This window comes from Hetaerina americana, unplaced genomic scaffold (genome assembly GCF_022747635.1).
Source record: "Hetaerina americana unplaced genomic scaffold, ioHetAmer1.1.p SCAF_34, whole genome shotgun sequence".
NCBI lineage: Eukaryota > Metazoa > Arthropoda > Insecta > Odonata > Calopterygidae > Hetaerina > Hetaerina americana.
In genome coordinates, this window is record NW_027286919.1 from 1,995,709 (window position 1) to 2,010,000 (window position 14,292).

General features: G+C 36.7%; 1 protein-coding gene across 1 annotated transcript in view; it reads left to right on the forward strand.

Annotated features, from left to right (window-relative positions):
- Ent2 (Equilibrative nucleoside transporter 2) overlaps nucleotides 1–14,292 on the forward strand; it is a 271,877-nt gene that overhangs the window by 254,914 nt on the left and 2,671 nt on the right. Inside the window, exons 9-11 of the mRNA XM_071589198.1 lie at nucleotides 1,173–1,353; nucleotides 7,058–7,179; nucleotides 9,906–10,108. Of these exons, the coding sequence (XP_071445299.1) occupies nucleotides 1,173–1,353; nucleotides 7,058–7,179; nucleotides 9,906–10,108 (506 nt within the window). The remainder of the gene's footprint in view (nucleotides 1–1,172; nucleotides 1,354–7,057; nucleotides 7,180–9,905; nucleotides 10,109–14,292) is intronic.

Here is a 14,292-nt window from a genome sequence, read left to right on the forward strand (position 1 = left end):
CAGCCTCAACTTTGTGGAAGTTCATTTTAATAAATGAAAAAGAAACACTTTGTTCCAATCCACCACTTTATTGCAGGTACGACTAGTTTCGACGCTACGGCGTCATCCTCAGGTACAAAGTTTAAAGTCACAATCATTGTATATATACCCTCTTCTGGAAAGGGTGGGGGAGTTGTGGAAAGAGGGGGCGGGGAGGGGAGTACGGGGGTAGGTACGAAAGAATGTGAAAGGGGAAAATTTCATTTCTTAACCCACCTTCCAATCCCCCCACTCACTAACGCTTTTCCTGGTGTTTCCTACCCTCTCCCACATTCTTTCGTACCTACCCCCGTACTCCCCTCCCCGCCCCCTCTTTCCACAACTCCCCCACCCTTTCCAGAAGAGGGTATATATACAATGATTGTGACTTTAAACTTTGTACCTGAGGATGACGCCGTAGCGTCGAAACTAGTCGTACCTGTAATAAAGTGGTGGATTGGAACAAAGTGTTTCTTTTTCATTTATTAAAGATTTCCTTTATAATCTGTTAGATATATATATGTAGTTACAAGGGACGTGCATATCCTTAATATTATTTAAACCAAGAATTGAATATTTTTTAAATTTATTTTATTGAATAATTAAGTTGAAGTCTTTGCTAATCATTAGTTAACTCATGTAATGCATTTTCCCATTTAGAATTTAAGAAAAATACTTAGAAAAGGATCAAAATACCTTAATTTGCCCAATTAATGTAAAGAAAATAGAATTGTTACATTAATAAATTAGCCTATATTGCAGTTTATCCATTGTAGAATCCCAGAAATTCATCGTCATTGCTGATAAATCATTCTCACAGTTTTTTTCGCTGGAGTTAGTCACTTTCATCATAGACAATGTTATCTTCAACTTCATCTAGCACATTGCTGATTTTACATTTTTTTTAAAAGACATTTTGATAGTCTTCCTTTTTACCATTTGCCAGGACTTTTTCAATCAATCATAATAACTATACTTGTTACAAAATAATTCAATTGTTATAAAAAATATGTATAATACTTAGGTTTGGTCTCATCATTACAAGATGAACAGCTTTCGACAGCCCCTTTGTGCAGTATGTAAACAATATTTATGAAAATTGTCAACTCAGAAGTTAAGTTAAAATTCTAATATCAAGTTTTCTTTCTTTACAGAGGTTCTATCGATACCATGAGCTCCTTAATCAAAAAGGACATCAGTCCAAATTGAAAGAAAATTTAGGTGTGATTCCACAAACGCCTTACTTAACAATCTTTAAGCAGTGCCTACCCCAGTTGTTCAACGTGTTCTTTGTGTTCTTCGTTTCACTGGCTGTTTTCCCAGCCGTCCATTCAGGTCAGTCACTGTAATTACGCTGATCTTCTCTTTTGTCCATGGGGGGAGTTATGTTGTGGTCATCTTCAAGCGTGTAGAGCGCTGGATTATTGACCATTAAGCTCAGTTTAATTCCAGGTGATGTGCCTAGGCAACCCTCATATTTACCCCTAGTTGTGTGATCTTTTGGATGCCACGGCTCTTGAGAAACCGAAGGTGGCTCAGAGGAAGGGGTTCCCCACCCTTTTATTAATCTGTTGATTTGTGAATATGCTCAGTGTTGCACTCTAGCACTTCCTTATCCATTAAGCCAACCTTTGGGTTAATTACTGCAGCAAATATAAAACTGCTGCTTTAACTTGTAATGCTCCTTCCTTTAGTAGAGTGATGGTGAAAGTTAGTCTATTTTATCTATAAAATATGCACATTCATCTATTTTTCAAAAAAAAGACTCAATCATCCTTGTGGTGAGTGATTTTAATATTCTGTAATATTCTAAGACTGCAGTAAATGCTAATAAATGAGTGTTTGCACCAAAATGCTGGAATGTAGTGGAGGACTCAATTACAATAATTATCATGGTGTTAGCCACAGTTCTTTGAAGTTGTCAAAGGAAAATGCTGGTGTGTTTAAATGTTGACTTTTACTTCATGGACTGTGGCAAAGCATACGTGACTGCGATCATTTTGTGATGCTGTATGTGCAATTATTTATGAAAGTATCTTGTTCCTTGAAAACCCTTAGAAATTCACTGTTTAGGAAAAATGCCTCAGCAACTTAATTGACTGAAGCACTGGTCAACCATTAACCCTCTTAGTGCGTTGGGGATTCCAGGGGTACTAGCGAGAAGTGCGAAGGGTAATTTAAGAAAATGTATTACCTTAGGAAAAAAAACATTATGAAGTTATTTATTTAGAAATCCATATGCAGTTTTTTTTTATTTTAAAATAAAATATTGTAGTTAATAATGATGGTTGACATTTACATCATCTGAAAAATAAATGTAATTATTATAGTATTATAAATTTGAAAAATATTTTTTTAGCAATAATATTTCGATTTTAGACACAATACTAATACTTTTTTTAAAACATTTTTCAATAAAACTACCATATTTAAATATAAGAAAGAATCAAAAAGACATGTAGAAAAAATTATAAATAAATAAGGAAAAACCAGTGAATTGCAAATTTTTTTGTCAGCCTCTGCATAGTTCGATTTTGTGGAATAGGCTGATCTCACTGAGTCAAATTGGGACTTTTCCCCTTTCCTTGAGACTGCGGCAATGTGCTTACAATCTAAAGTCATAAAAAAACCAAGTTCTAACTCACAGAGAACTACTGACAATGTAATCCAATACACAGGGCGCAAATGATTAGATAGGATGGACAGCAAGAGAAACCAAAATGAATACAAAGCAGTGCTCTCATTTCCATCGTATCAATAGAGTCTGAATAAGCAGATATATATCAACACCACGACACCATAACTTATTCAAGAGATTACAGATGAAAACAGATTAGTAGCCTTTCAGTGGCTTTTCATAGTGTAAAGACCACTCAGAAAAAAAACGAGCAGACAATTAGGCTGAGCTTCCCGACATGTACAAAACTGAACCTAAAATTATAGTAAGAATTATACTTTTTGAAAAGCATTTAAAATTGCTAATAAAAAATTAAAAAGTGTGTTATATAATTGTATGGAATTCACCCTATCGATAGCACAAAAACCATAAATTATTAGAGAAAAAACCATAAGTTACAGCGATTTAAACAATAGCCTACGCAAGAGCCGATATATCGGCCCGCCGCACTATGAGGGTTAAGGAATCTGCTTCACTTTTCAGGCAAAAGGGAATGATTTTTACGCTGTTTAATTCCCTCATAACTGTAAAACTTGGCTGTTTTTACTTTGTATTTGTGAGCAAATTTTGTGGTATTAGTGAACATGTACTCCCAGTTCACCATGAGCAACATCAGCAAGTCATTTGAATGGCGCAAAATGCACTGTAGAGTAACTTGATATCTTTTGTTGAAATATGGGACTACAAAATTTCCTGCGATTAATGTAATGGTAGTTTGAAATAGGTTTTGTGTGGACACACTGACTGAGAACTGCTACATTTGTGTCTCGACTTTCAGGACATATCATGACACTGTGCTCATAAATGATCTCTTCTTCAGTTCCACATTATTTGCCTCTTCTTGTTGTATCCAACCAAATGCCTTCTGTTTTCCTCGCCTCAAGCCACTTGGCTGCTCCTCTAATCACAGTGGTGATATCCAATTCAATGCATGATAAATATTTTAGGGGATTAGATATGAATGGCTCCTGCAGCTCACAAGTTACTTGCTCGAAGATTGTATATTCAAAGGAAATTGCGTAGACTATACTTTTTAGGAAGGTTTTAATGGTGCAAATTTGGTGCTAGGAAAATTGAAGTGTAGCGGCGGTAGTAATATGAGAGGCAACTGACAGCCGGGGTGTCATCCGTTCTGTTTGGGATATGTGGGTACTTGGGTAGAGGTTGGATATTCAAGGGATGGTGAAGGGTGGAGAGAACCCTGGCATTGTGTTGATATTAGCCCACTCTTAATAAGAGGCACCAAGGGGTCGCCATTTGGACCACTCTTCCAACATATGGTGTACTCAGCTTCAAGTGCTCGGAGCAAGAATCTGGATACCACTGATATAACCAGCCACCTTCAGGATTCAAACCATAGCCATTGGGGCAGGAAAGTAGAATACTGCCCCAGGCAGACTATCAACCCAATCCCCCAACTGAATGTTTAGCGTCGGTACAAAATAGCTCATGATGTCATTCTTGGTCAAAGGCTTTTTCATAGCATTTTGAAGATGTGCAAATATTTGTTGGTCAGTTTAACACTTAATTGTATTGCTGTGTGAGCATTAATTAGAATTTAGATCTTTTTTAGAAGTTTTAGTTCCCTGCAAGCCACCGCAAGGGCTTGATTATATAAAATCTCATAAGGCTGTGGTATTAATTGTGTTTTGGTTTCAGTTTTATAAAATCAATACTTGTCCAATAAATATTTATTCACCGCTGAATGTATGTTCTCGCCTGGCGAGTCATGCCAATGTTCCACATTGGCATGACTTAAATGCATTTTTAGTTTGGATAGGGAAGAGTTTAATTGATTGGCAAAATTTTCAAAGTCTGCCTTGTGGTAATTACAAATTTTTCTTTTTAGTTTAATGCTCTCTTTTATTTTTTTACGTCAAAGTTGACATGAACAGGTTTATGATCACTCAAGCCCTCATCGTTAGTTAACCTCATAATACTCTCTGGCATGTTCATAAGTTAATAGGTCTAATATATTATTTCCATGGATGGGTATGCATACTGCTTGATAAAGGCAGTTTCTCTGCACTAATTTTAATAATGAATAACAAGAATCACGGTTACAGGTCTGAGTTTCAATGCTATTGCTCTCCTAATTTATACTGGGGAGGTTAAATTTGCCACGAATTATTATTATCATTAAAACTTACATGTGCAGATATACAATGTCAGGTGGTACACTTATTTTAATATAATTATATTGGGGCTGTCATTATTTTTACATGTTAATTGGTATAGTTGTTTGTGAAGTGCATGGTGTTTGAACATCTGAGTCTGGAGGCCTCCAGAAGGAACATAAATCAGCCTTGGGTTGATTTGATGGCAACATGGTGTACCAAACGCTTTCGATATTACAATCTTCAAATGCATATTGTCTACTTTCAAAGACACTTCTCATTGCCATGAAAACTCCTCTGAATCAATTACTTCTATCGCATTGGTAATCTTTGAAATTTATTGGGAAAATTTCCCTGTCATTTACATTATCACACAGCCAACTTTCTGTGCCTAAAACTATATCAGGACAATAACTTTGGATTATATGCTTGAGATCCTCTGTCTTATTTTTGAGGCTTCTGCAGTTAAGCACGAGGGTAAATAGGTTATTTTTTTATTTTGAATGATACCCGTACGTATGTCTACAAGTCTCAATATAGTGAGTGATGTGTCTGTTTTCTCATGTTGGTTTTGTTTTCCTGTTGATACTTTTGTGGCATTCATTAACTTCAGCAGAAATAAATTTATGAATCAACTTATTTTGAAATTTATTGGAATCTCTTTCCGAAATTTTAAGTTTTGGCGACTGTATTTGTGACCGACTAAATGTGTAGTGACCTACCTTCTATCCTAAAAAAGGTCTTCAGCGATCAAGTATCCTATCTGCTACCTTAATCGCCACCTCCACGGTGTAATGGACCCCAGATCGGGTCAGGAGAATCATGCATGATCGGAGGGTTGATCTTAGGTCAACAAAGGAGGCTCCTATGTCCTAGCAGAATCACCTATGTCTCTGCCTTATGCCTTCTACTAGGCTCCAAACCAGAGACCCATGGTCCTCCTTCGGGAAAATGCTGCAGACCATTAACCCAGCTTTATTTTCTTGATGCCTTGAACACATCTCACCCAGGAGATCAGTTCCTTAACCCTTTAAGCTGGTATGGGAATTTAAATGGTTGGGCCCTGCTCACAGTATTCAATTTTTTTAAATCTCTCTGTCTGCAGCATCACAGAAAGTAATTTATATCTTTTTAATATTTATTCTAAAATTTTTAAAGAAATCAACTTTATGTTATATTGCTTATTCTATTTAGTAAAAAATTTACTTCCCTAATACTTATTTATTCATTTCTATATTCGCCTTTAAGTTTCGGACCTCCATTCTACAAATTCAGTTTTGTGTGGTATAATTTGAAACAATGCTTTAAACATAGACCTGCATTGCAGCACTGAACCAATATACTGTGTTCCTCCTTTTACCTTGTGCGAAGCACACCTGACACCTTCTTTGAGGCCTGGACTTATTTCCGGTCGGTGGGATATTTTTAACAAAGTGCCTCTCGACCAAACTTCCTCACTTGAACTTGCACTATCAGATACAATGCTCACGTCACTTTCTCCATCCAAATCATCAACTAAATTCTCTGTTTCATCTTCAGTCGTTGAACTGGCGACTATATTTTCCATAACCTTTTATGAAATGGATGCGAGGGAAATAGGTCTGTAATTGCTCAGTTCCTTCCTGTCTCTATTTTTAAATATTGGTATTGCATTAGCAATTTTCCAATCTCTGGGATCCTTGTGATCCACTGGCAACTTCTTAAATATTCTTTCTAGGTACGGACAATTTCTGATTCTAGATCCTTAAATATACCAGTGGGTATATTATTGGACCCAGAGGATTCATTAGGCTTAATATTTTTCAGCATACATTCTAGTCCATTATATGAGGTGTCAATTTTGAGCATCGGTTGGTGGGAATGATTTGGTAAGTTATTGGAGACATTCAGTGAGACATTGGTGAAGATGCTTTGAAAGATGGAATTTAGCAGGTTGGCCTTTTCCAAACTGCTGGTTACTCTTTCGCATTTATTGTGTTTGAGTGAATTAAATGTGGACTTACTTCCATTAACCTCTCTGATGTACTTTGGTGACCTACTTCATATTGTTCAATACTTTGTACTCACATTCATCAAAGTTTTAAACCATTGTACAACTCCTCTTCATATGATGGCAATTAACAGTCCTGCTTTTTTATTCCTGCTTCACTTACTTCGTCAAATGGCGTAGATGTGTTCTTTGATATGTGTATGTGTGTGGTGAAAGACTACAAAAGATTTGTTGCAATAAATTTTTATTTTATAGATATCCAAAGGTCTGATCCAGACTTCTTCATAAGTGAAAAATATTACACAGCTGTCACATGCTTCCTAACATTCAACTTCTTCGCTATGCTTGGATGCACAACTGCTGCATGGATTCAGTGGGTAAGTACAATAGCACTTGGTAATTATACATTTTCGTAAGTTTAATGTAAAATATCACTTTATAGATTGTATAATGGTATTTTTAAATTTTCAATGGTGTTTAAATTGTGAGAGTTATCAGAATTGGTCAGATGAATGATTTTTAGTGAATGAGTGACATTTTGAATGTTTCCAATAATTCATTCAATGGCCTTGCTTGAAGGTACATGCACTGGGTTTCCAAAAGCAGCTTCATGGTTTCCCTATGGCTGGTGCATGAACACCCGTTCACCAGTGAACCAAATTCTTTCCTCAATGTGTCATCCTCTTGTACCAGTTTCTTGGTTAGGATCATTTTCATCTCCATACTATATTTGTGCTGAACTCTTTTCTGCCCTGGGTTTGTTCCAAATATTCTTTCTATCCATTTTCTTAATCTTCAACCTCTATTGTGCTTTCGTTCTCCTTTCTTGTCCTGGACTAAAGTGTAAAACTTTGATGTGCTCCGTAAAGTGGTTTGCCACTAACCTGCTAGTAGCTATGGTCTTTCCGCAAGCCTTTTCCTTTTCCACTTCATGAGAGGAATCATTCATTGACTTCACAGCTCTTCATTTTTCCTTTTTATACTGTCCAGTTTTTCACAGTTCCAAAATGATCTGACATTCTAGGCTCAATCGTTAAACTGTAATCATGCCTGAATCATGATCTCTCTTTGGTAGATACCGATTAAATTTCCAAATTATAAGCTCGGACTAGTTCTGCTGCGGAATTTTTTACTCAATAGCATTCCACCAAATATTTAGCTAATTTAAATATAAAAATAAGAGTGATATGGTGCTTCTCCTTAGAATGAATTAGCGGTGGTTTTACATTGAATTTCTAACTGACTCACAGCATCTGGGTAAGTTATTTGCATCATGTTTGTAATTAGGTGAGTGTTACTGCACTAATAATAATTATGATATTAATGTTTATTGGTTCCTAAAACACATGTTTGGAAAATGCCACATTGATTGCAAGTATTGTAGACAAACACAATTCATTGTATTTAGAATTTTAATGCAAATGTTATCTCTATGGCTATACCAGATATTTCATTTTTGTCAAGTTTCCTCAGTAATATCTCATAAACAACTAAGCTGAAAGCCTTCTTAAAGTCGTAGAAAACACCAATTACACTATTTCTTTTATCTATCTCAAGTAGGACATCATGAATGAATTTGCATATTGAATTTACTCTATAAGCACAACAATCTTTTGTACCTTACTTGTTCCAGTATCTTGGGGAAAACAAGTAGGATGGACTGTACTTATTCATGTATGGTGGGTCACCCCCTTTAAACCCTGGGAAGACTTAAGCTGCTGCCTATTTGCACCCTATTTGCAAAATCAGAATTTAGGTTTTCCCGTAATTAATGTCAATTTTATCTGGTCCCATAAAATATCCAATTTTTTGACGAATATTTGAGGCCGATGCTATGTGTAATACCATAGTAATCCACAAGGAAGAATCCAAATACTTCGCATTTCCACAGGATATAAGTTATTGCTGTTAAGTAATTTTCTTTTGCTGTAGCATCGTTCGGCCAGATGATTCTAGAGTGTCGTGAAGGTAGTTGACAGCAATATATTCTATCCTGTGGAAACTCAAAGTATTTTAATTCTTCGTGGCGCATTAAATTTCCTATTATTCTACCGTAAGTGGAACCCAGTCTCCACATGATTTCATTTTCAGTTTTCCAACAATTTGCAACACTATGTGCTAGAGTAAAGAAATTTTTACATTCTAAAACTGCACTCTTGTGTTGATGTCTTATCCCTAAACCCATGACTGTTAAGATTCTGGACAAGAAAGTTTCATCCTTTTCAGCTCGATCATACAGTTCCTGTCAGACTTGAACTCAATTTTTTTTCTGGTCTGCTATTATCAGGCGAGGCACGAATTTGGAAGCTATTCGATGGATCCTCAATTTCTCACTCAGGATTTCATAGCATAAACCAATTGAGATCCCACACACTTTAACATGTTTCATGATAGTCACCCTTATCGATATTTGAACGATATCGTTCCCTTTCTCGTTGAGGGGGTCATCAGTTGACTTGGATGGCCTTCCCAAAATCTTGTCCACTTCCACTGATTGCCGCCTTATTTTGAACCAAGTAAAGCCCTCAAAACACAGGGTATTTTTCTTAGCATGCTCCCCATTAGCCTTAGTAATCAACTCACAAGGAAGGAGAAAATAATTTACTTTCACGTATTTTATGCATTCAAGATATCCAATATGTTTCTGTAATTTTCATTCATCACATATAAATAAATGAGTGGAGCTGTTGTTTAAGAGATAAGTAATAATCCTGCTCTTTTACAGTTTAAATGTTTCTTAATATTTTAGTGGTTCTACTGTATTTCCCAATTTTCAATACTCTTTTCTAGCCATAATATGGAATTTCGTTTAATTGTGAATTATCCTAAAAAACAATTATTTAAAAATCTTTGTACATGAGGGTAATGCCAATAAATAGTACTGCAGTGAAAATTGAAGCTTTTCACCTGTTTTTATTGATTAATGCATGAATTGAAGCAATTCAGTGTGAAACCCTTGATGAATCAACTAAAGTTGGAAATTAATTTTCATTGATTTGAAGAAGCAGTAAGTGTTTTGATTTTTATTCAAAGATACTTTATGACTTATAGAGTTTTTTTGCATTTTCTTTCCCATCTTAATACAAATGTTCTGCTTTTTCAGCCTGGTCCAAAATATTTAGTTGTGCCAGTGGTTCTACGGCTCTTGTTCATACCGTTTTTTGTGTTGTGTAACTACAAACCTCAAAACATTGACAGAATCTTCCCAGTCCTGATATACAATGATTGGGCGTACTGGGTCGCTGCTATGTTGTTAGGCTTGACCAGTGGCCATTTCAGTTCTCTTGCCATGATGTACTGTCCAAGGTATGTACTCAACAAGTCAGCAAGACTAAGCTTTAACTTAAAAAATAACTTACTATTTAACTTTTTACTATTCTTATTCACGCTGCATTTGCAGCTTTTTATCCTTGAGTATTCCACTCCTGTTTTGACCCAAATGGGTGGGCAATGAGAGGTTTATACTTGAAAATATAACTTTGGATGTATGTAAACCTAACTTTAGAATAGTGCATGGGACAAATAGCATCTGTAAAATTAATTTGGCAAGTTAGTTATCTGTAAAATTACAGTCATTTGGTAGCATTTTAACTGAACAATAACGCATCATTGCAAATAAGCTTTTACATGGTTAACATATCAGTGCATGTAATTTTCATGTATTAATCTGAAATTGTACCATGTGAAAACTAGTTAAGAGTCAGTAGTGCAAGTATATTTTCCAAGATTTGGAAATGCAGGCCTTAGTAAACCATTAGGTTTAACATAGCTTTTTTGAGGGCCATTTTGCAATGAACTAATAAATGTCAATGTTGGACAATAAAATGTTGAAGCATTGACCTTTCATCTTTGATGTTTTACTTAGGAAATCTAGAAGAAAAAATCTTTGTACTCATTTTCTCTTGTAATGATAGCTGCTGTGATTAAAACATCTATGAAAATTTTTGAAGAACATATCTTTATCGTGGGAAATCAGAATGTATGTTTTTTATTGATTAAGTATGGTGCACTTGAAAATTTGATGTTCTCAGCCTTTTCAGGTTGATCATAGTACAGTTTAAAATCGTACAACGTTCATGATTCGTTCCATGATCTTTCTCATAATGCAAAACTCTTGTTTATTGAAACACTGTTTTGCATATAAATTAACGTAAAATACAATAATGCATTCCATGTGGAAAAAATTAGTTATGTACGAGGTGAGTTGAAAGAAAGCTAAATACATTGTATAGGATTGTGTATCATGTTTATCTTTTCTTTAACCGTAGAATGAAGCGACCGGAAGTGCAAACTCTATTTTTAAAAACTAAAGAAATCAAAAGAAGTAGTATATTATTTATGCTACATACCTAAGTCCTTTTTACAAGAAAGCTGTGTAGAGACATTTGTTTTTGCTGACGCTTCATAATTTTGTTAAAATGCACCCCAGATCATTGTATGAATTTCTGGTGCGCATAGCCTCTGCCTTGTTAGGGTGATGCCTCATACGCAGAGTACGATGCCACTGTTTCCCATGACCTCCGCATTACATTCAGCTTGCTGTTTTGGACGTTGAATGACACTTCTTGAGGAACTTCTTGTGGAGTTACAGAATGGTGTAAACAAGCTTGAGGAATATAATAAATATGAAACTCCAATAGCCGTAAACAGTTTACCTTTCTAGACAAAGTAAAAATGAAATTAGTTGGCTAGCGCCACAAGTCAAGAAGGGGTATAAGGTAAAAAAAAAGGGAGAGGATAAGAAAGGCGAATACGAATACGCGTATTTCGGCCACAAAGTAGCCCTCTTTAGCGTACTGAAGGGTAATCGTCACTACAACACAAGTCGAAGTGAGAAAGGGTAAGGGCAATCCGAAGAATATATATGCATGTGTGGGGGAGGGAGGGTTGGTGAAAAAGACAAGAGCCAATGGACAAGGCTGATGGTAGAGGAGTTTGAAACGATAGGTTATGTAGTGAGGGGGAGGGGAATTACACGGTCAAGGAAATGACCATTGCAAAAAGGGGGAAAAGTGAAGGGGAAGCTTAACACATCCGTTAAGCGGTTTCTAAACAAAGTAAAAATTTCATTTTTACTTTGTTTAGAAAGGTAAACTGTTTACGGCTATTGGAGTTTCACATTTATTGTATATTACTAGCCATAAGAGCTCATTTCTATCAATAAGCTTGAGGAAGTTCTTTGCTGCTTCAGCATGCCTCAAAATGCCATGAATGGTGGTTCTTCTCATAAACTTCTCAAACCACTCACAGCTCCCCTTAAATACTTCACCCGTTGATGATCCTGACATCTGCTAAACAAGGTCGGCGAAAATCATTTCCTCTTATCAGAAATGATATTCTCCTAAATAGTGTTGAATTGCAAATGCTTTTCCTTTATGCATATGAGAAGCAACCTGTCACCATCGTTGAGAATACATGCCCATTGCATAGATATTCTTGCCGCTCTCTTTGAAGTTTCTATATTCTTCATTTTGTCCTTGTTCTTGAAGAAAATGGGAATTGTTGATGTTGACCAATTGCTAATGCGCACACTAGTTCAGCCACGCCCTTGTTCCCAATTTTACTTTTCATTTCTCTAGTTATTTTTATTCTCCAATGGCTGTCTTCTTGCTGATTTTTTCTTTGGGAATATCGTTCTTTTGTCTTAGGTGTGAAGTAATGGACCCATGTTTCATCCATGGTTATGAAACGGTGCAAAAATTCTAGTAGTAGTAGTTTTGAGGGGAGGCGACCGACAGCTGAGGGGTCATTTGCGCCATCGGGGATGGACGGGAAAGGATGAAGGGTGGAGAGAAACCCGGCGTCGGCATTAGCGCCTACTCTTTACGAAAGGCGCCAAGGGGTCCGCGGCTTAACGTCCCATCCGACGCACGGCGTACTCACTCAAAGTGCCCTCCACAAAGCACCTCAAGTAGGGATCGAGATACCTCTGAAAAATATTCAACACCGCCGGGATTTGAACCCGCGCCCTCAGGGTGGGAAGCCAGTACGTTAGCCCCCGCACCATCTCGATCACTTTGCTGTTGTGAAGCTTTGCTAAACACTCAATTGAAACATCTTCGCGACACTGGTTTTGCTCGAGCGTGAGCAAACATGACACCCATCTTGCACGCAGCTTTCTCATGTCCAAAATTTCAATTAATATGCAATGTACCGCTCTTGTTGAAATGCCTTCTATGTCTGCTGGCTCGCGCACTTTCAGTCTACGATCATCCAGTAATACTTAGTGGATTTTCTTCACCTTTTCTGGAGTCGTCATCTCATTTGGTCGACCAATGCGATGCTTGTCTTTACAGCTTGTACGGCCTTGTTTAAACTCTGCTACCCAATATATTGGCTGGGCTGAGGCCTTTCAAATAAAAGTATTGTAATAAATAACGATGACCAATTTTCTCCATTTTCACAAATTCACTGAAAACGTGAATTATTAATGACTGCCAAACGAATGCTAAACAACGTAGCATCTTCAAACTTGAAAGATCTCTAGGTCAGGCCGGGTACTTCTGGGTCTTCCCATGTATTTAGCATCTCCAGCTATAATGTAATGTATTCTCATGTGTATGTATGTGAGACAGCATATTGAAGTAAAATCATGATCACATATGCCTTGTCCATATATAAATGGAACTGCTCAATTTCTTTTTATGCCAGATTAAGATTTTGTTATATAATTAGCGTTTATCCTTGCTGGTACGAGCTTTGTTTAACCAGATTTTCTTTAATAAAATTGCACCCATAGCATAAATACATTGTGCATTTCTTCTTTGAAAAATTCTTTTGACATTGGTTTTGTTATCATGAAAAAGAGAAGGCCTAGTTTCTTCTCATTCCTGACTACAAGTTTGTCACTAAATATAAATACTAACAAGAAAAGTGGTTCATGAAAAGGTCTGTGTGTGATTTAATGCTATTAATAATTTGGCTTATTAATCTAATTATTTCACTAACTAATTATTTAATGAATAGCTGATTGAAGCACTTTTCCACTTGATAAAATTTTTATTTTACGACAGGGTTTCTATGTATTACATCATCATCAGGTAACCAACTGAAGTTGTGTTCAAGCTTATATACATTCCGGAAGGGGTGAAGAGGGCGTGGTAGGAAACGAGGGGGGTTGAGAGGGGGGGAAAAAGGAGGGGAAGGGGGTGAAGGGAAAGACAAGGGAGACATTTACAAGAAATAGCGGAAACAGCGTATTGACCTTGTTAAAAAACACACACAGTATATATAGTCTTTAGGGTTCGAAGTGATCCTATTGGGTGGATGGCGGCAGTCTCCAATACACCATCGGTAGTTGGGATGATGCCAGTAGTCAGGCCAGGGTTTGAAGGCCAAGGATTAGACCCTTCTGGAAGAGTGGTGGTGGAATACCCCCAATTAACTCACCCACTGGGGGGGGGAAGGAGAAAGCACTCAAGGAAGGAGGCGGTTGTGTGTCAAGAGTGGTCAAAGTTAGCCAACGAAAGTTGATGGAAAGGAGGGGGGAG